We start from the raw sequence: 21,562 nt of genomic DNA on the forward strand, positions 1-21,562 counted from the left end.
TGAGATATTAGCTAATGATGGTGTGAAGTTATTGTAATTAACATATTTTAAAATGAAGCATCCAGAACATGAAGATAAACCTCTATGATTTTTCCATGTTTAATGTTTCAATGTTGTGAGTCATGTGATACTCAATCCAGCATGTCACAAAATACTGTTACATGTAACGATAAATGTTTAGAAGCCTTTTTGAGTTTCCATAACTCAATAGAGAAAAAACAGAAGTCTCATACCATTGCAAAATCATCTATTCTTCATGCTACAGTAAAACTAGCTGCTCTAATGTGTAGAAAAAAAAACTGATGTCAAACTAAAATGCATTCCTTTGTCAGCAAATATATTTAGAAGACATATAGAAAACATTGTTGAAGATTGAAAGAAACAAGCATTAGAACAAATTATGCAGTGTGGGAGGTTTGCAATACACTTGGATAGAAGTACAGATATTTCTAACATGTCTCAGCTTGAGGTATTTGCTAGATTCTATTTCAATAATAAAACCTCTTTTTTTCTGAGTCACTAAAGGAAAGATGTTCCAAAGATGATATTTTCTGCAAAGTGGATGATTTCTTTAACAGAAACCATATTTTACAAGAAAACTGTGTAACTACCAGTAAGGTGATTGCTTTACCCTTGGACCTCTGATCTCCCACCTATTTGAGAAGTACTCTCTGTCTTCTTTTCCTGACTCTTTGTCTATTGGATCTCTAAATGTTGTCACTCAGGGTTCCATCCTGGAAGATTGTGGGGTAAAGTAGATTAATTTAACCAGATTTCCTGTAGCAATCGGCAGATAAAGGGAGGATTCTAAAAGCTTTAATTACAGCTCTTCTATTTTTCCCCTTCCCAAACCCTGATGCAAAGGCTCTGGGTCAGCTATTTTCTAGAATTCACCCTGTAGCAGGGTTATTCTGAGGTACTCTTGCTACCTAACCAATGCCATCCATTTCCTCAGCCCACAACCTGTCTGACTCTGAGGCCAGGCATAGTACACAATTGGGGGCCATGGATTTTAATTCACAGATTACCTGACTAGGGCTGGACTGGTCCTAGACATAAGGTGTTTCGTTCAAGTGCTCACCTAGACTCTCTTTGGGGCTGGATATACTGGCCCCTGGAAGGGCTGAGCACTTTGAAGCTCTGTTAGCAGCCAAGAGCTATAATTGTAAGTAGGATCTGATGCCATTCCTTAGAGTTTATTAGATCACCAGAATTATTTGGAAATGGGAAATACAATGTAGAGTGTTCCCTTTCTTCATTATTGTGAATAATAATATCTTTAAACTTTGTACTAAAGAATAATAGACATATAGAAAAGTACACATATTGGCCAGGCACAGTGGCTCATGCCTCTAATCCCAGCACTTTGGGAGGCCGAGGCAGGTGGATCACCTGAGGTCAGGAGTTCAAGACCAGGCTGGCCAACATGGTGAAACCTGGTCTCTACTAAAAATACAAAAATTAGCTGGGTGTGGTGGCACATGCCTGTAATCCCAGCTACTCAGGAGGCTGAGGCAGGAGAACCGCTTGTAACTGGGAGGCGGAGGTTGCAGTGAGCCAAGATTGCATGATTGCACTCCAGCCTGGGTGAGAGTGAGACTCCGTCTCAAAGAAAAGAAAAGAAAAGAAAAGTACACATATCCTAAGTGCAGCTCAATGGACTTTCACAAGCTAAGTACACACAGCCACACATCACGTCCATCCCATGCTCCTGCCACTACACCGATTTATAACATCAAAGATGAGCTTTGCCTATTTTATTTTATATTTTATAGAAATGAAATCATGTGGCGCATATTATTTTGTATCTGGCTTCTTTCATTCAATGTTACATTTGTGAGATTCATCCATATTCCTGCAAGTGGTTGTAGATTCTTCAGTCTCACTGCTACCCAGCATTAAATTGTGTGAGTGTACTACAATTTTTTTTATCCATTCTGCTTCTGCTGGGCATTTGGGTAGGTTCCAGTTTGAGGTTATTATGAATAACACTGCTAAGAACATCCTAATACTAGTTTTTTTGGTGGCCATGTATACAAATTTCTTAGGAATGGAACTGCTGGGTCAAAATATTTACATTGAATTTCTAGTTTTACTACAAAGAACACAGATATCTGATTTATTTCTACTCCTGTTCCCAAACACAGCAGATATGACTGGGAGGGCTAAATAAAGCATCTCTAAAAGTGCATCTAGGCACATCTTGCTTCCGAATCACCTGGGAGCTTGAGCAGGCAATTCTCTGCTCACTGAAGTTTGAGAACTATGTGTCATGGAAATAGGGGCTTTAGAAGTCAGACAAACCTAATTTCAACTCCCAGCTTAATCAGTTAATATTTGATCTTTGGGGCCGGGCACGGTGGCTCACGCCTGTAATCCTAGCACTTTGGGAGGCCGAGGCGGGAGGGTCACTTGAGGTCAGGACTTCAAGACCATCCTGGCCAACATGGTGAAACCCCATCTCTACTAAAAAAAAATATATATATACATATATATATATAAATTAGCTGAGCGTGGTGCCGTGCACCTGTAATCCCAGCTACTGGGGAGGCTGAGGCAGAAGAATCACTTGAACCTGGGAGGCGGAGGTTGCAGTGAGCTGAGATCATGCCACTGCACCCAGCCTGGGTGACAGAGCAAGACTTCATCTCAAAAATATACATATATATCTTTTTGGATCTTTGGGAAATTACTTGATTATTTATTTCCTTACTTATAACATGAGGAATAGTAATGCTTATTTCATGGGTCTGCAGCCTGATTAAATGAGATAATACATATAGAGCATTCAACACAGTGCCCAATACAGTGTGCACTGTGAATGGTTGTTCAATTCCCTGACTTGCCCATGGAGAAAAAGGAGTGAGACCACTAGCCTTGCATCCTATATAGAACAATTACCTTATAACTAAACAATTTGGAGGTACAATAGAATTTATTATTATGTGACTGTGCCTACAGTCAATATTAGGCACACTAGAGATGAAACACAGAAGCCTGCATGTACCAGGAATGGGCTTTCAACATCATTTGGTTGGCAATAGGCTATACACATCATTCATGATGTTTCTATTAACCTATTATCGTTGTTATTTTTCTTAAATGACAGTTTAAATAACCCTCAGCATCCTGATGTCAGGTTCAGCATGCATGAATTACCGAGTAGAAAACGAAAACACCAAGTCAAAGATTTTGGCGGGAGGGAGGAGATTATATGAAAATGAATTCTGCTCAATAGGCTAGCCCCGTGTGGCCCTGCACACTATTACACAGGCACACACTACCAGGGCTCACTGCTTTATTTTCTAATCACTGTGTTTTCAAGTCTGCCTTCAAGATTGTTGAGTGCTAAACTGTCTCTTTATCCCCAAGCAAGGTCAGCTTCCCAGCCTCCCATACAACCCAGTTCATGCTGGGATAAAGAGGAAGGTAGGAATGTTAAAACAATAATGCTATGGTCTGAGGCCAGCAACGGGTAATCAGATCCTAGCAAGGTAGAGGCTGTTACCTGGGAGATTATTGGAAGAAAATAGGCCTAGCTTGCAATGACTTAGTTTGTTTCTACCTTCCTTGCTTTTTTTCCTTTTCATTCTTCCCCCCAGTGATCTGATGGGATAATTATTTTCCTGCATTTATTTCCCTAACCGTCACTGAGAAGCTTTGTGTGGGGCACCAGCTAAAGATGTAAGAATTTTGGGACTACAGCCTGACCCATTGCTGGACTTTAACCCCAAGTAGCAAGCTTACATGGACAACATTGGTTAAGAAAGGCCCCTATCGTTCAAGCCCATACTGCCATGCCTCAAAGAAGGCCCAATGTTTCAAACTTCTGTAGTATGAAATAGATAAATTAGGAGGCTACTGTTCACATTAAGAAGAGATTCAACACAGGTTTCTCGAAACAATGAATAGAACGTTCCATATATGATTTGGAATACATTCAACCTGTCTGAGGAAGCATCTGAAGAATAAAAGAGAAGACAGCAGAAGTGGTTTGTACAACATCAATGTAAAACTTCAAAGTGCTTGTGAACATTTGTTATTCATATTTAGCCAGTGTGTCTTACCATGAGATCATGCAACCTGTTTTTACCCCAAATGGATAAAACCAACAGGGGGTGAGGAATGGGGTAGCCCAGACTTTTGATAGGAGCATGAGCTCAAACAGAACATACTGCAGTAGACCAAGTTCCAAGGCAATGAAAGCTAGAATCACACTCTAAGGATCTATCCAATCCATTGTCGGGGACAGAATGGAATCCAGAGAGGAAAGTGATTTGCTTAAGTGCACACAATAATTCAATGGCAAAACTGACACTGGAACAAGACTATGGGCTCCAGCAAGTCCAGACCAAGCTTTAGCATATTTGTCTTGACAGCCCCCTGTCCTTTCACTGTGGGCTAGTTCAGCTCTCCCTGGCCAGATCTAGACTTGGCTTGATGGGCATTGGTGTGGAGTCCCAGAGGCCACAACGAAGCAGATCCATTTGCTCTCATCACTGCATCTCATCAGGAACCATCTCAGCCTTTCCACTTCTCCCTACCCACAGCCTGGAGGCCTCAGGAGGGGACATATCCTGGGGCTGGACTCAACTACCCAGGATATACCAGAATTATAGTTCCGTACTAGCCAGAAATAAGCCACCATGATTTTGCTTCCACCTTCACAGATGAAAAACAGGCTATCAGATAGAGAGGGCTTCAACTTTCAGTACCCTTCCTCTTATAACTTGTTCTTACCCAAACCATCCTTGCCAGCTTCCTCGCCACTACAGTGGGAGAGGTGTCTTTTTTTCTCCCTGAAGCCAATCCTTCCACTTGTGCACTGGAGCCCAACCTGTTCAGCCTAAGAGACATTCCCTTCATCAGTTGTCCCCATCACCATCGCCCTTTTCCTCTCCCACTGGCTCTTTCCCATTTATATTTAGGCACAAGTTGCTATCATCTTAAAAGAATGAGGCAACCAAAAGATCTGACATCTTGGATGGATGAAAGGAATGAGAAATAAAAGGAAAAAAAGATGAAGGGAGGGAAGATGAAAGGAACAAAAGAAGGAAGGGGAAAAGCTAGTCTCTAGTAACCCTTAGCCCTGATTTGTCCACCTCTGGGTACTGTACATTCTATCTGCTTCCTCTCTCAGTCAAGCTTCCACTTCCCTACCACCTATAGGCTCCTCAATCTACTGCCATCCAGCCTCCCCTCCCACCACTTCACTGAAACATCACCATTGACCTCTTCTTTCTAAATCCAAAGGAAACTTTTCCTCCTTAACTCATTTGATCTCTCTACTGCATTTGATTCTATTGGACATTCCCTCCATGAAACTTACCCTGCCCTTGGTCCCTTGATCTCCCAGTTATTTGAGAAATACTTCTCTGTCTTCTTTTCAAGATCCTTCTTCTATTGGCCCTTTAAGTAGTCTTTCTTAGGGTTCCAACCTGGGAAGATTCTGGGATAAAGTAGATTAGCTTAACCAGATTTCATGTAGAGACAGATGAATAGAAGGAGGATTCTAATAGCTTTAATTACAGCTCCTCTATTTTCCCCCTCTAAGAGCCTGATAGGATGGCTCAGGGTCAGTTACTTTCTAGAATTAGCCCTGTAGTGGGATTATCCTGAGGCACTCTTCCTAGGTAACCATCTCCATCTACTTCCTTCTCAGTCCAGAAACTATCTCAATTTCACTCTCATCCATTTCACTGCCTCAATTTCACTTCCATCTCCTCCATGCTATCTCCCAGATCTATATCTCCAGCTCAGAACTCTCTCCTGAGTTCCCCAGCCAAACATGAACTAGACACCTCCAAGTGGAAGTCCCCATGGCACCTCAGACATAACTCTCACAAACTCTACTTCCCTGGCACACCCATCTCAGTGACAGCACTCACTAGTTGGAGCCAGAAAACAAACTGTGCCTTCCTTGATCTTTTTGTTTTTTTTTGAGATGGAGTCTCGCTCTGTCACTCAGGCTGGAGTGCAGTGGGATGATCTCGGCTCACTGCAACCTCCGCCTCCCGGGTTCAAGCGATTCTCCTGCCTCAGCCTCCCAATTAGCTGGGATTACAGGAGCACACTACCATACCCGGCTAATTTTTGTATTTTTAGTAGAGATGGGTTTTCACCAGGTTGGCCAGGCTGGTCTTGAACTCCTGACCTCAAGTGGTCCACCTGCCTCACCTCCCAAAGTGCTGGGATCACAGGCATAAGCCACTGCGCCTGGCCCCTTGATCTTTCATTGAACCTGCCCCATGCTCAGACTTAGTTATCAAATCCTGGGGCATTTATCTCCTTAGTGTTTCCCATATCCATCTAGTTCTCTCCTTTCCCACTGTCCTTCTATAATTTCAAACTTATTAACTCTCATCTAGATTACTGCAACAGTCTCTTAACTGAAATAGAATAAGATAGGATAGCATAGAAAGTATAAGAGTGCAAAACATGAAGTAAGGAGAAGTGATGTTTGGTTTTAGTTATGACTACATATATGTATACGTGAACTGTGCAACATGAAAAGTGTTTATCATTGTAGGTCCTCAGAACTGATCCTAACAGGGCTGGACAAGTGTCTAAGCTCCCTGTAAAGCTGCATGTAGTCACTGAGCACTTGAAATTAGCTAGTCCGAATTGAGATGTGTTGCAAGCACAATATACACATTGGATTTCAGACTTAGTATGAAGAAAATAATATAAGATCTCATTAATAATTTTTATATTGCATGCTGACATAATATTTTGGATACAAAATTAATTTCACCTTTTTTAACTTTTAAAACTGTGGCCACTTGAAAATTTTCAATTACATATGTGGCTCATGCTGTATTTCTACTGGGCAGAGCTGTTCTAGAGTTCTAGGCCAGTATGTGACCCACAATGGGGGCTTAAGATCCACTCAAAAATAGATTGATCCTTTCCATGTCCCAAAATATGTATTGGGGTGAGCAAGTAAAACCTTTTCTTCAAATGCAGGGACTCTTCTTAACTTGGGGATTGGGTTAACAGAGTCCTCCCTGCTGGGAAGTACTTCCCCTCAATGGATAAAAAACAGCTTTTAAGAAAGTCTAATATGTTAAAGTCAAACTTACAAAAAAGCTCTCTTAAGGGATTTCAGCATCCTGGCATGCTTCCACAAACCAAACTACTACCTTCTATTAAATGGAAATGCCCCTTTAGGGGCAAGGGGTTTGGATTCACTTCTTTTATTTCTCTCCACAGCACCTGGTGCATTGCTGTGTCTGGAAGTTGTTAACCACCTGGCTGACTGTGGATCCCACGGGTAAGGGGATGGTAGGGGTTGGTAAGGATTGGTAAGAGACTCAGTTTTCTCTCAGTTATCTTCCAAAACTCTGCATTGCTAAATACTTTAAATCTTCCTCACTGCCTGATTGAGGACATATACATGCACTCTTTTGATTTCTATATGCTAAATCATCAAAATAAAACACAGAAACTACCTATCATATTTGATTTAGGTTTATTTCTTCCATAAGGGTTTAGCATTAGGCAAATTGGGTTGGAGGGGTAGTGAGAGAACAAACCTAAAAGAATGGAAGAAACTAATTGATTGATTCCATGCTAAATACACCTGACTAGTATCAATTTGCAAGACATGGATGTTGCATTTGGATAGAGACCAGCAGGAAGATATCTAATAATAACCTTAGGCAGAATTCCAGTTGACCACAGTAAATACCCAAGGAAGCTCACGTTTGTTTATTTTCGCCAATATTGCGCATTAAGAGTGTTTCACTTTTAAAATGTATGCTGTTCTGGGTGGCTAAGTAGATGGCAATATTAGCAAAGGAAGCCATTGATGTCTCTGGAAATCTGGTCATCTTTCTGAACACTAGCAGATGACCATGCTACCTCCAAACTGACATAATGCACCTTCTGCAAGACAGCAGTCTCTTGGCACTGCTCCACTTTGAAGTAAAACCCGAAATGAACTCCTCCTGCTAATGTGGCATATTGAACCAACCCTTTTTCATTTCCAAGGCCTTCTCAGTTGATCCATAGTATATCCATCTTCATGGAAGTGACTATTGCAGTCTAGAATTACAATTCCTTCTGACAACAGAATGCACCCCTAGAAGAACTTGTCCAAGGTCATTAACCAAATTGTCAAGCAGACAACTTTCAGGGTGGCTGGGCCTTGTTAGAAAGGGCTTCTGGGACACCTGCTGAGCCCAGAGGATCTTTCTAGGCATAATCTGAGGGCTGGGAAGATATGAGGACACAGTCCTTGCTCAGAGGAGTCCTTGTATCTCAGGAGTTAGGTTTCCAAGAAGGGCTATTATATCATATCACCCAAGGCCACTCAGTTTCTCATCTTGACAGTCAAGCTGATGAGTCACCTTGCATCATGTTTAATCAGGAAAATAGTAAAGAACCGAAAACAAGTCAAGAATCAAGAGTAAACATTGTAACAATGTAAAGAGTTCTCAGAAGCATCTCAAATCAGAGCACCATGGTAAAATGGTAAGAGTAGTAAGATTACATTCCCAAAATATAGGCTCTATCATAAAACCTAGGTAATGCTTTTGTTATTTCTTTTCTAATTTCTTTATCAGAGTTACTGCATTCTATTTAATCGTCTCCTTTCTTATATTTTCCTCTAATGAAGAATAAGGCAGGTAGAGAAACTACAAGTTTTCCTGGCAGAAGAACTTCCCCTTGAAATATAATTCAATCATATCTGCAATATTATTATCAATTTGTTACTTACAGGGATCTAAAATATAGACTGCTTTAAAGTCTATTTATTCACTCACATATGCCAGCTCCCCACTTCATTTCAGCAACTGGGAGAAGGAGCCTGCCCTCTGAAGGATAATCCAAGTGTGGAGCTTCAATCCTAAACAGGCCCCCTACAAATATTTCATACACTTTCCATAGTTAGTTAAGCAACTCAGTAGCCACACTCTGTTGATGGCTGTGGTGTCAGTGACCCACATACAATTTGGAGCTATATGCCTGGGTGCTGGGAGAAATGCAGAATTTATACAATTTGAAATATGAAGACACTAGCAAAGCTACAAGATCAACAGAAACTACTAAAAACCAGAGAAATAAATGTTAATTTCATGTTTTCACTTGCTGCTCACTCTCTTCATCAACAAACTTTTTTATTAAGTAGTTAGCATGTGCCTTAGTTATTAAAGTAAGATCATTAGCAAAGGAAAGTTAGGCTATAAAGTATAAATCTAAATTTAGAATATAACCCTACAGTGATCAAAGTTAGCTAATAAGAGAGAAGGCACTTTGAAAATTTTAGTAGTGTTTCATAAATTGGTTGCAAGCCCCTGTTTAAACAGAGTCAAATTTCAGTAGCCCATGACAATGATGAACAACGTGGAAAATTTTGTATCATAAGTAAATCAAAGCAGGTGCTTCAACAGTTCAACTTATGTACATCTGTATCATACCTATGCATGTGCATGATACACACACACACACACACACACACACACACACACACGAAACCAGAACTGCCAAAAAGATGGGAAGGGAATGTATCTCACTTATGAGTATGTTATAGAAGAAAGATCTTCCACTTTTCCGGTGTAGAGCTCTGGGTTCAAATCCCAGCTCTGCCCCCTTCAAAGCAGTGTGACCCTTGGGCAAGTCACTTACCCTCTCTGAACCTCAGTTTCCTTATTTCTACAATGGGTGGGAGGTGAGGGTGTAGAGCACATTGCCAGCTTTGCGTGGTTCTTGTGAGTTACCACCTGGAATAAGCTGTCACGAGTGAAAGTGGAAAGTAACTTGGCCAGGTGCAGTGGGTCACACCTGTAATCCCAATACTTTGGAGGCCAAGGTGGGCGGATCACCTGAGGGCAGGAGTTTGAGACCAGCCTGGCCAACATGGCAAAACCCCGTCTCTACCAAAAATACAAAAAAATATTAGCCAGGCATGGTGGTGCCCACCTGTAATCCCAGCTACTCAGGAGGCTGAGGCAGGAGAATCGCTCGAACCTGGGAGGTGGAGGTTGTGGTGAGCCAAGATCAGGCCACTGCACTCTAGCCTGGAGGACATAGTGAGACTCCATCTTAAAAAAATAAGAAAGTAACTTGAACTTTCTTCTTTCCCTTAATTTTCTCTGCCCATCTCCCTCAGGCAGAAGCAATCAAGAAGCAGAATAGCTAAGAGGTAAAAATGGAAGGAAAAATAGTAGGCAAAAGAGACTGAAATGATGCACAAACTGGAGCTGGATGCCGCCTTTCTCTCCTCTGCCCTTTACCTCTGTCAGGAAGGTATGTGATGCAAATTTGAAGATTGTGGTTACTTTAAAATATATTTTTTTGGGTAAGCATGGGCACAAATATATATACATATGTGTATATATATGTATATATGTGTGTATATACATATATACATATATATACACATATATATATTGGTCCAGTGCTGTGGCACAAGCCTGTAATCCCAGCTACTTGGGAGGCTGAGGCAGGAGGATCGCTTGAGTCCAGGAGTTCAAGTTTGAGGCCAGCCTGGAAAACAGAGTGAGTCTCTCTCTCTATTTATGTGTATGTATGTATATGTGCATATGATAATCTTGTAATATGCTTTTAGTGGTCATTTTCCTTTATGCTAAACCATGAGTTGTTTAGTGACTCAAAGGAATCCCTTAGTAACAAACTTATTGGGATGGTTTGTATCTCATGAGAACATAGACACTACACTGTGTATGTCATTCAGTAAGTGGCTAAAGTGCTAGGGCACAGTTACTATTAAACTGCCCTAAGAGAAAACATTTTTAAAAATAGAAGCATAGGGAAAAAAAGCCCACAGGGCTCTAATATAACTTCCTCTGTATTTGTGCTTTTTAGGAAGTTGTTCTAAGCCTCCTTTGAACCCTTATTAACTCTTATCAAGAAATAACAGTTTTATGATGGGTTGGCCTTCTCATCTGCGAGCCCTAATTTTGCAGGTTCACAGAAAATGCTACATCACAAAATCCTTTTTAAAAAAACTCTTCCCAGGGTCAAACTCCACAGCCAATCAAAATATTCCACCTTTTAACTTGAGGGAAATCGCTAAAGGAAAGGATAGCTTTAACTAGTGTGTCTTTTGGATTGGGGGACTCAAAGAGAGGTCTCCCCAAGTTCCACAAGACTTCGGACCACAGAAAACCCACCACCCATGCGAGTTTTTGATTCCTTGAGGACACATGCTGAGGTGGTTGGGAACGAAGTTTCACATCTACCTAAAAGATCATGACCAGGGATAGAGAGACGACCAAATTTGGGAGAGCAGTTACGGTGCAGTTACGGAGGCGGAAGGACGCTCTCAGTACCCCGTTTCCACACTTTCATTCTTAAAGGCATGCAACCCCTTTCTAAATAAATGTAGCTCCCCAGGTTTCCACTACCTGAAGAGAAAACCTCACAGCACACTCTGGAAATGTTTTACAATTCGTTTTAAATGCGTATTATTTCTAACTAAATCACTGAGGGACTCCTATGTATTTATTTATTTATTTTGAACATTTTCAAACGGATGGGGAAGTTTTGCTTCCATGTTTCCATTTTTTCCCCCCAAATTGGCATTAGGCACCAAAATCAGTTGAGGAACGAATCATTCCTTAGCTAGAATTTAAAACTTAACAAGGGACTCTTCCGGAGCTTGGTAAAGAGAATACCATTTTAAAATTGCACTGTAGGATTTTTTTACCTTCAGACAAGAACACACCTAAAAGGAAAAAGGCCCTCCCCTCCTCCCGAAGCACAAAAACACAGCATATCCCAAGCAGCCCGTTTCCTACCCAGCCAATACAATAACGCTTTGTAAACTGAGAGCAGCGCCCGGTATAGAAGCTAAGTATAAACAGCTGAGAAGGATTAGGCGGTAGCGCTCTTCTCATTTACATGAAAATCCTCTAAGCATCGTTTTCCTCGCTGGCTGCGGGCGCATAAGGAACTCTTTTATGCCATAGCCACGCATACATTTCCATCCTTTGTCTTTACTTACCAGTCGAGGCTGTGGGCATGTGTGCTCTATTTCCTCCATGGTTTCTGAGGGAGGCTCATTGGAAAGGGATTTTGGGATACCTGTTTCTGACTCAGCATCAGTGGTAACTACTGGCATGGCCAGTGAATGCTCCCTCTAGCTCTACACCCTCAGAGAGTCTCCTCCCAGGCAGAGAATGTTTTCTTTGTCACGTATTTTTCTCCCCCCTACCCTCCACCCATCCCCCGCTTCTTCTCCCCTTCTTTCTGTCTTCTCTAGGGGAAGTAAAGAGGTTACCCCCCGCCCCTTTCTCTCTCTCTCTCTCTCCCAGAAGCCAAGAGGCAAGGCCTCAGTTTATCACTATAACAACCAGACGACACTGAAGCGGCTGGTGCGGGATACAGTATCTCATTTGCATAGAGCGCGCTGGTTGGCTACTGTCATCATAGTACCACTCCGCCGGGAAGCGGCCGGGCCCCATTGGCTAACCCTCCGTACCCACGGGCCCGAACTTGCTGCTTTTGTTTCTTCTGTTTAATTCAGTTGCAAAGGTCTCCGTCCTCTCTGGGCACGGGACCCGGGCTGCGCCACCCAGATAACATAAAACCGCTTCCTGAGGGGCCTAGGACGCCTTGAGAAACAACATAGCAGACCTCCACTAATAAAGGACCATGTCCCTGGGATGAGCTAGTGCATGATGTGCTGTAGTCAGGATATTTGCCAAATAGGAGTCACCCTGAAGACAAAGCCACTTTTGAGCCCAAATTCATTGTGCTAATTGCCAGTGGAGGGCCCCTCCGGGCATTCACTATGGGCACCTGAGTGTTCGACCCCTGGACTTCATGCAACGTGAACCCTGGCAGATCCCCTTGTGGCCTGGTGTAGCCCTGGAGCCCTCCCCTGGGGCTGCCCTAGGGGGAACTTTGAAGGAGGTAGATTGTCTTTAACAGCCTGCCTCCTACTCCTGGCTGCCCTTTCGCAGTTGCTTCCTCTGTCAGCCACTCTTCCCCTCCCCAGCTATTCAAAGTTTCCTCAACAAGTCTTGCTGCTGTGTGCCTTTCAATACACTGTTCCATGCACTGCTCTATTTTCTCTTGGCTCCTACTTTACCAGTCGTGGGTCCCATTTCCGAAGTACCCTGCCCTCAGCCAAATGCTCATGGCAATCAGAGATGGAATGTTAACGATCAGGTGCTTTAATGTCTACACTATCTAGGGACATTCACATTTTAAGAGGAGCATTCTGAAGACACACATCCAAAGAACTTACCAAGGTATTCATTGTGAATTGTCACTTTTAATATTAATAAAAAATCATGATGATCGCTGGCATTTATTAAGCACAAGCACGGTGCTAAGTACTTTACCTAGTTCTTGTTTAATCTTTGTAAGAACCCAAAGAGGTAGATCCTATTGTTATCCTCATTTTACAGGTATTCACATTCACAAAATTCTAAAATAATGCAGCTGGGATTTGAAGGAATTTTTTTTTTTTTTTTTTTTTTTTTTTTTTTTTTTTTTTTTGCGAAGGACGGGGTGGTGGGGGCGGGCGCGTAGGGACCAGGGATGCAGCAGGTGTAGTAAGAAAAGGATCTAGGCAGGAGTCCTGTTAGGACAAGTCCCTGGGCTTCTACATCTTTCATTTTTATCTACAGCAGTGGTTTTCATTCAAGTGTGGTCTGGGACCAGCAGCACCAACATCAGCATCACCAGGGAACTTGTTAGAAATGCGAATTATTGGCCCCCTGCCAGACACCGGACCTGATTCAGTAAGTCTGGGGTGGGGTCAGAATTTGCTTTTCTAGAGAGTTTCTGGGTGTTGTTAATGCTGCAGGTCTGGGAACTGTACTTTGAGAATCAGTAGCCCAAAGGATGGGATAAAAATACCGGGCTTGCCTCCATCACAGAAAGGAGATCAAATGAGATATCATGTCATTGCACTTTTTGAATTAGAACGTGCTATGCTAATATAAGGGGACATTATTTTTATTACTCCTCAATAAGCAAAGAGGGCTAGCCCTAAAAGAAGAAGAAAATGGATTCTGTAGCAGAGAATTACAGTTTGACAGTTTTAGATGCTGGCCCTTTAAGTCAGAATAACATCACTTAAGAGTATTATGACCTATACAGGACAGAACTCCAGTGTTGTGAGAATTCCAGTGATGCTTCCTACCCTATTTGCCCTCCTGGAAGCACAAAACACTTCCAGCAGCAGGTTTAGCTCTACCAGCTCATCACCTGGAAGAGCCAAGCCCTGTGTTACATTTAGGAGCCCTTTTCCTACATGTACTGGGTGACGCGCAAATGACATGGTTATTCTAATCTCAATGTATGTATTTTTGCCTTAAAGCAGTGGTTCTCAAAGTGTACTTCTCCAAGAAGTGCAGCAGCAGCCCTGGTCACTTGTCAGAAATTCTGGATCCCCACCCCATACCTACTGAATCAGAAATTCTGGCTTCCCACTCCAGACCTACTGAATTAAAACCTCCTGGTTTGGGAGGCATTCTGACCCACGCTAAAGTTTACAAACCACTGCCTTAGAGTCACTGTTCACATTGGAAAGCACCTAAACCCCACTGTATTCTTGGCCACTGAGCCACCCCTTGGTTCCTAATTGGTCACCTAATTCTCTCTCCAGAATGAGAGGTTCACCTGTTCACCTGCTCATTTTAAAGAGTTCTGATGTCTAGCTGGGTCCTTGTGAACTCTTGTCCAAGAGCCTAGACCATTCCTTTAGACTCCCAATATCTTCTGTCTCCCTTCCTCACCTTCTTCTCCTTCTAATCCTCCCCTGTCCCATTGAACCAAGATACTGCCTCTGCCTAGGATATCTTCATTGTGTTACCCACATCAAATCCTTAGCTTTCAGTGCTACTTTGTGCTAAGTCCGTCACACCTGACACTTACTCATCCCAAGTCCTTGAACTTTGAAATTTAGACTTCTGTCTAACTGCCCTGAGGGTCAGCTCTATAACTAATTCCATTCCCACTAATCCTGCTCCAGCCTAGTCCTGGCTTCTTCCTGCTCCTCTCCCCACAGTCCTGTGATTGAATCTCAGCATGTCTTGCAGTCTTAATGGCAGAAATAGGCTCTTTCAGGCACCACTCTGAGAGGAGTCCTTATCAGATCCACCCACTTCGGAGACCAGTCCTGGCAGCTGCTACAACCTGACTCAGAAACTTCTTGATAATACTTGAATGAGTTATTTTAACTTGGGGGCATTGTAATGCTATCAAGACAATTAGCTAAGAATGATCAGTTAATTCCACACTACAGAGCTAAATATTCCATAAGGGTTATGAAGGGGATGACTATGAAGGGATAGCAGGAGAGAGTTTATTGGGGTAATGGAATTATTATGTAGCTTTTTTTTTTTTTTTTGAGACAGGATCTTACTCTGTTGCCAGGCTGGAATGCAGTGGTGCAATCTCAGCTCACTGCAACCTCTGTCTCCCAGGCTCAAGCGATCCTCCCACCTGAGCCTCCCAAGTATCTGGGACCACAGGTGTATGCCACCACTCCTGTCTAATCTTTCTATATTTTTGGTAGAGACAGGGTTTCACTGTGTTGCCCAGGCTGGTCTGGAACTTCTGGCCTCAAGTGATTCACCTTCCTCGGCCTCCCAAAGTGCTAGGATTATAGGTGTGAGCCACTGTGGCCGGCCAAGAATCATTATGTATCTTGATTATGGTAATGATTTCACAAAATCTATGCATGTGTTAACTTCATTAGAAATTCCATAGAGGATATTTGTCAGTATATGCTAACAGCCTTTAGAATATTCATACCCTTTGACCTAGGGATTCCACTTGGTAATTTATCCCAAAAGAAATAGAGAAGCACACAAATAATTATGTACAAAGATGCTTAATGCAGAATTATTTATAAAAGGCAAAAAAGATACAACTTACAGCAATAGTAGGAATGGTTAAAATAAAAATAAGTCCATATAATATAGTATTGTACACTCACTAAGAGTCATGTTTTTGAAGAAATTCTAATGTTATGGGCACGTGTTAGCATTATAGTGTTAGAAAAGCAGGCTGCAAAATGTGATTCCAAAAACATGAGCCCAATTATGTCATATGTACATGCACAGAAAAAAGCATTGGAAGGAAATATATCAAGATGCTAAAAGTGAAATCTTTAAACTGTGGGGTTATGGAAGATTTTTGTTTTACTTTAAAAACATTTTTCTGCGTTTAACAAATATTCAAGGCTGGGCGCGGTGGCTCACGCCTGTAATCCCAGCACTTTGGGAGGCTGAGGCGGGTGGATCATGAGGTCAAGAGATCAAGACCATCCTGGCCAAACAGTGAAACCCCGTCTCTTTTAAAAATATAAAAATCAGCTGGGCGTGGTGGCAGGAATCTGTAGTCCCAGCTACTCTGGAGGCTGAGGCAGGAGAATCGCTTGAACCTCGGAGGCAGAGGTTGCAGTGAGCCGAGATCACGCCATTGCACGCCAGCCTGGGCAACAGAGCGAGAAGCCATCTCAAAAAAATAAAATAATATATATATATATATATTCAAAAATGAGCATATATTATTCTTTTTTTTTTGAGACACGGTCTCACTCTGTTGCCCAGACTGGAATGCAGTCACGTGATCACAGTAGCCTCGACCTCCCAGGCTCAGGTGATCCTCCCACCTCAGCCTTCCGGGTAGCTGGGACTACAGGACACGCAACCACGCCTGGCTAATTTTTTGTAGAGACGGTGTTTCGCCATGTTGCTCAGGCTGGTCTTGAACTCCTGAGCTCAAGCGATCTGCCTGCCTCGGCCTCCCAAAGTGCTGAGATTACAGGCATGAGGCACCGCACCAACCCTATATTAGTCTTATAACTAGAAAAAAACAATGAACATTACTGTCCTCCCCAAAGTCATCAAGAGCTGGGTATTAGGGTTGGGGTGAGACAGGCGTGGTTAGCTCATGAGCAAATAGAAAGATGCACAGACCTCAGTGAGAGGAAACAAGAAAGCTGAAACCGAGGAACAAAGCTGGAGCAAAGTCCTAAAGTCCTATCTCCAGTTAGCAGAGGTAGAGGAAACATGTTGGAGGCAGGCTGTTCAGAAAAGTCCCAGAGAATGTTTAGGAACAGGGCTTCTGAGTCCCATGACCTCTACAAGAAGAGCATGCCTTCTGTGAGAACTTGTCAGATCAGTGCTGTCCCTAACAAGGACTATCATGATTATTTCTACTGTTTATTGAGTACCTCTTATGCCTTTAGCACTATGGTATTAGGTTGGTGCAAAAGTAATTGCAGTTTTTACCATTAAAGGTAATGACAGGCCATGCGTGGTGGCTCACGCCTGTAATCCCAATATTTTGGGAGGCCGAGGCAGGCGGATCACCTGAGGTCAGGAGTTCAAGACCAGCCTAGCCAACATAGCGAATCCCCGTCCCTACTAAAAATACAAAAATTAGCCAAGCGTGTTGGTGGGCGCCTGTAATCCCATCTACTAAGGAGGCTGAGGCAGGAGAATCGCTTGAACCCAGGAGGCGGAGGTTGCAGTGAGCAGAGATCACACCATTGCACTCCAGCCTGGGCGACAAGAGCGAAACTCCGTCTCAAAAAAAAAAAAAAAAAAAATGTAATGACAAAAAACCGCAATTATTTTTGCACCAACCCAATGCTTATCATAGCCTACCTATAGCCCCGACAACACCCAATCAGATAGGTATAGTTGCCCCACTTTGCAGATGAGGAAGCCAAGCCATAGAGATCTTAACTCCAGCTTGGAACACACCTACAAATGACATCTACCTTCCTACAAGCAGTCCTCACATCAACGTCATCAAATTGTTGAAAACATTATTTTCGGCCAGGCACGGTGGCTCATGCCTGTAATCCCAGCACTTTGGGAGGCTGAGGCGGGCAGATCACTTGAGGTCAGGAGTTCAAGACCAGCCTGGCCAACATGATGAAACCCAGTCTCTATTAAAAACACAGAAAATTAGTTGGGCGTGGTGACACATGCCTGTAATCCCAGCTACTCGGGAGGCTGAGGCAGTAGAATCGCTTGAACCCAGGAGGAGGAGGAGGTGTCAGTGAGCTGACATTGCACCACTGCACTCCAGCCTGAACGACAGAGGAGACTCCATCTTAAAACAAAACAAAACAGTATTTTCAAAGATCTGCAAAGAAGAACTACTAGGTTGGTGCAAAAGTAAATGCAGTTTTTGCCATTGAAAATAATGACAAAACCGCAATTACTTTTGCGCCAACCTAATAAAATACTCTCTTTGGAGCAGACGCTGTCTGAACCCTGCCGAAATCCCCTCAGGACTTACCATAATGACTATGATGTTACCATAGTCAACACCTGACCCACTGTCAACTGCCAGCACCTGCATCTCTCTGCCTGAGGGCTTTATCTGGCCATTGGAAAGCCCTGCCCTCCCAACACCACCATTAAGTCAGAACTAAAGGGCCAGAAAATTAACAGCCCATATCCCCAAGAGCTCTCAACCAATGATTGATAGAAGTCAGTGTATAAATACCCTAGTTTCCTCAGCCCTCAAGTGAAATAACTCTGAACTGCATGTTCTACCCTAACTCCCAGAGTCCCCCAGTGGGATTAAGTTCCACTTGCCACAGGGCACCCTTTATCAGTTGCCTTCCTTTCCTTGTTTCACTTACCCATGCTCCTGTGAGTATTTCCTGGAATCGGATCATCTCCCAAATAAACTACTTGAACTTGAATCTTTCTTGCAGAGCCGGCTTATGGGGCATCTCAGAAGGTCTCAAGATACCATTAAGGTGCCCACCATAAAATTCTTTTTTTTGAGACAAAGCCTCACTCTGTCACCCAGGCTGGAGTGTAGTGGTGTGATCATCTTGGCTCACTGCAACTTCTGCCTCCTGGTTTCAAGCGATTCTCCTGCTTCAGCCTTCCGAGTAGCTGGGATTGCAGGCACACACCACCACGCCCAGCCAATTTTTTTGTATTTTTAGTAGAGGCGGGTTTTCACCATGTTGGCCAGGCTGGTCTCAAACTCTTGACCTCAAATGATCTGCCCGCCTCAGCCTCCCAAAGTGCTGGGATTATAGGCATGAGCCACCATGCCCAGGCCTGACTCTACTATTTCTTCCACGTTTCTTTTCTTTCTTTCTTTTCTTTTTTTTTTTTGAGATGGAGTCTCACTCTGTTGCCCAGGCTGGAGTGCAGTGTGGTGCGATCTTGGCCCACTGAAACCTCTGCCTCCCAGGTTCAAGCAACTCTCCTGCCTCAGCCTCCCGAGTAGCTGGGATTACAGGCATGCACCACCACGCTCAGCTAATTTTTTTGTATTGTTAGGAGAGACGGGGTTTCACCATATTGGCCAGGCTGGTCTCGAACTCCTGACCTTGTGATCCGCCTGCCTCGGCCTCCCAAAGTGCTGGGATTACAGGCGTGAGCCACCGCGCCTGGCCCACGTTTCCTTTTTTATTCATTTTCTTCTCACTGCCCCAGATTTACCAAACAAGAAATTTATGGCCGGGTGGCGTGACTCACACCTGTAATCCTAGCACTTTGGGAGGCCGAGGCAGGTGGATAGCTGGAGCCCGGGAGTTCGAGACCAGACTGGGTAACATGGCAAAACCTGGTCTCTACTAAAAATACAAAAACATGAGCCAGGCATGGTAGCATGTACCTGTAGTCCCAGCTGCTCTGGGGGCTGAGGCAGGATTGCTTGAACCTGGTAGGCAGAGGTTGCAGTGAGCCGAGATTGCGCCAGTGCACTCCAACCTGGATGACAGAGTAAGACCCTGTCTCAAAAAAAAAAAAAAAAAAAGAAAGAAATGTATCATGAAGAAGGAAGGGAGGAAGGGAGATGGAAAACACGGGGTAAAGATGACAGAAGAATTTCAGATTTCCCAGAAAGCATTATTACCTCCTATGGAATGTTGCTACTTTTATGTCTCTGTTTTGAGCCACTTTCCCAGTTGTCCACGTGTGGCGTAAGGTCTGGGCCTAATAGTACAGGAAAAGACTCTACCATACTAAGTAATGAAATCCATACATAAATCCTTTCCACCCATTCCAGGAAAATTATAGTAGTAAAAATATTTTTCAGTAGAAAGCGTTTCACCCCTCCCTTGGTGCTCTTACACATTGACTTATAATAACACTACGAGACTGACATGTTTTTATACCGAAAAATTTCAAATGAATGAACAAATTCAGAGCAGTTAAGTGATTTGACCATGGTCACATAGTAAGTGGTAGAAGTATCACTTGAATCCAGGTCTCTTGAATCAAAGTTCAACACTGTTTTCCACCAAACCACGCTGCCTCATTGTGTGATACACAGTAGTTAGATTTGCTTTATTAACAAGCCTGCTGAGCTAACTCATGCAGATCTCATCATCTAATATAACCCCTTAACCCCTTTTCTATTGAATTCATGTACATGAAGCACTCTTTACTTTTATTCATTCAGTTCATTTCATATTTGTGCAACCGTGGATTTGGACTCATTTTAGATCTTGAATTTACTAATGACAAGAAAAATAAACACAGTTGCGGCCGAGTGCAGTGGCTCACGCCTGTAGTCCCAACAATTTGGGAGGCCGAGGTGGGCGGATCACCTGAGGTCAGGAGTTCAAAGACGGCCTGGTCAACATGGTGAAATTCTGTCCCTACTAAAAATACAAAAATTAGCCAGGCGTGGTGGCGGACATCTGTAATCCCAGCTACTCATGAGGCTGAGGCAGGAGAATCACTTGAACCTGGAAGGCAGAGGGTTGCAGTGAGCCAAGATTGTGCTATTGCACTCCAGCCTGGGTGACAGAGTGAGACCCTGTGTCAAAAACAAAAGAAAACACAGTTGCATTTCCAGGGTCACCAGTGGGTCAAGAGCTCGGCTGATTCAGGTCTATGACCTATAAAGGCCATTAGGGGGAGGCCAAGGCAGGTGGATCACCTGAGGCCAGGAGTTCCAGACAAGCCTGGCCAACATGGCAAAACCCCGTCTCTACTAAAAATACAAAAAAAAAAAAAATTAGCCGACTGGTGGCAGGCGCCTGTAATCCCAGCTACTCGGGGCGCTGAGGCAGGAGAATTGCTTGAACCCGGGAGGCGGAGGCTGCAGTGAGCCAAGATCGCGTCATTGCACTCCAGCCTGGGCAACAAGAGTGAAACTGCATCTCAAAAAAAAAAAAAAAAAAAAGCCCATTAGGGGAAAAAAATAATGGTGAGACATGAAAATAGTCAGGGCTTCAAAATCTATTATTGCAGGGGGTCGGGGGCGGGTGGTAATCAAGAAGACAGAATGAAAGTGCTTTGTTTTATTATTAAAATTGATTTTCTTCTTTTTCTAACTTCTATAATAACCAAAAAAGAATTGACCTTCACTCATCAATGTGACCAAAATTTGAATGTAAGTGCAGTTTTAAGGAGCTAGGGAGAAACTGCGCAGACTCAACATGACAAACCTATTGCATACATGAAAATACAGCTAACAAAATGTCATTTTACATCTTACATTTAAAAGAAATGTATATTTGCAATTGGTTGGGGAGATGAACAGTAAAGAGCTCCAATATTCTTTTTTTTCTTTTTTTCCTTTTTTTTTTTTTTTTTTTTTTTTGAGACAGAGTCTTGCTCTGTCTCCCAGGCTGGAGTGC

General features: G+C 43.1%; 1 protein-coding gene across 3 annotated transcripts in view; it reads right to left on the reverse strand.

The window, feature by feature from the left end:
• The window catches only part of PCYT1B (phosphate cytidylyltransferase 1B, choline), a 112,886-nt gene that overhangs the window by 75,084 nt on the left and 16,240 nt on the right, over positions 1-21,562 (reverse strand). The window contains exon 1 of one of the 3 annotated variants that reach the window (XM_004063924.4): positions 11,972-12,350. The exons of 1 other annotated variant lie outside the window; for it this stretch is intronic. In XM_004063924.4, coding sequence (XP_004063972.1) covers positions 11,972-12,088 — 117 coding nt within the window. In that variant the 5' untranslated portion in view covers positions 12,089-12,350. Of the gene's footprint in view, positions 1-11,971; positions 12,351-21,562 lie in introns of those variants that run through there. One more of the 3 variants, XM_019019509.3, reaches the window with a different exon arrangement.

Source organism: Gorilla gorilla, chromosome X (assembly GCF_029281585.2).
Source record: "Gorilla gorilla gorilla isolate KB3781 chromosome X, NHGRI_mGorGor1-v2.1_pri, whole genome shotgun sequence".
NCBI classification, from domain to species: domain Eukaryota; kingdom Metazoa; phylum Chordata; class Mammalia; order Primates; family Hominidae; genus Gorilla; species Gorilla gorilla.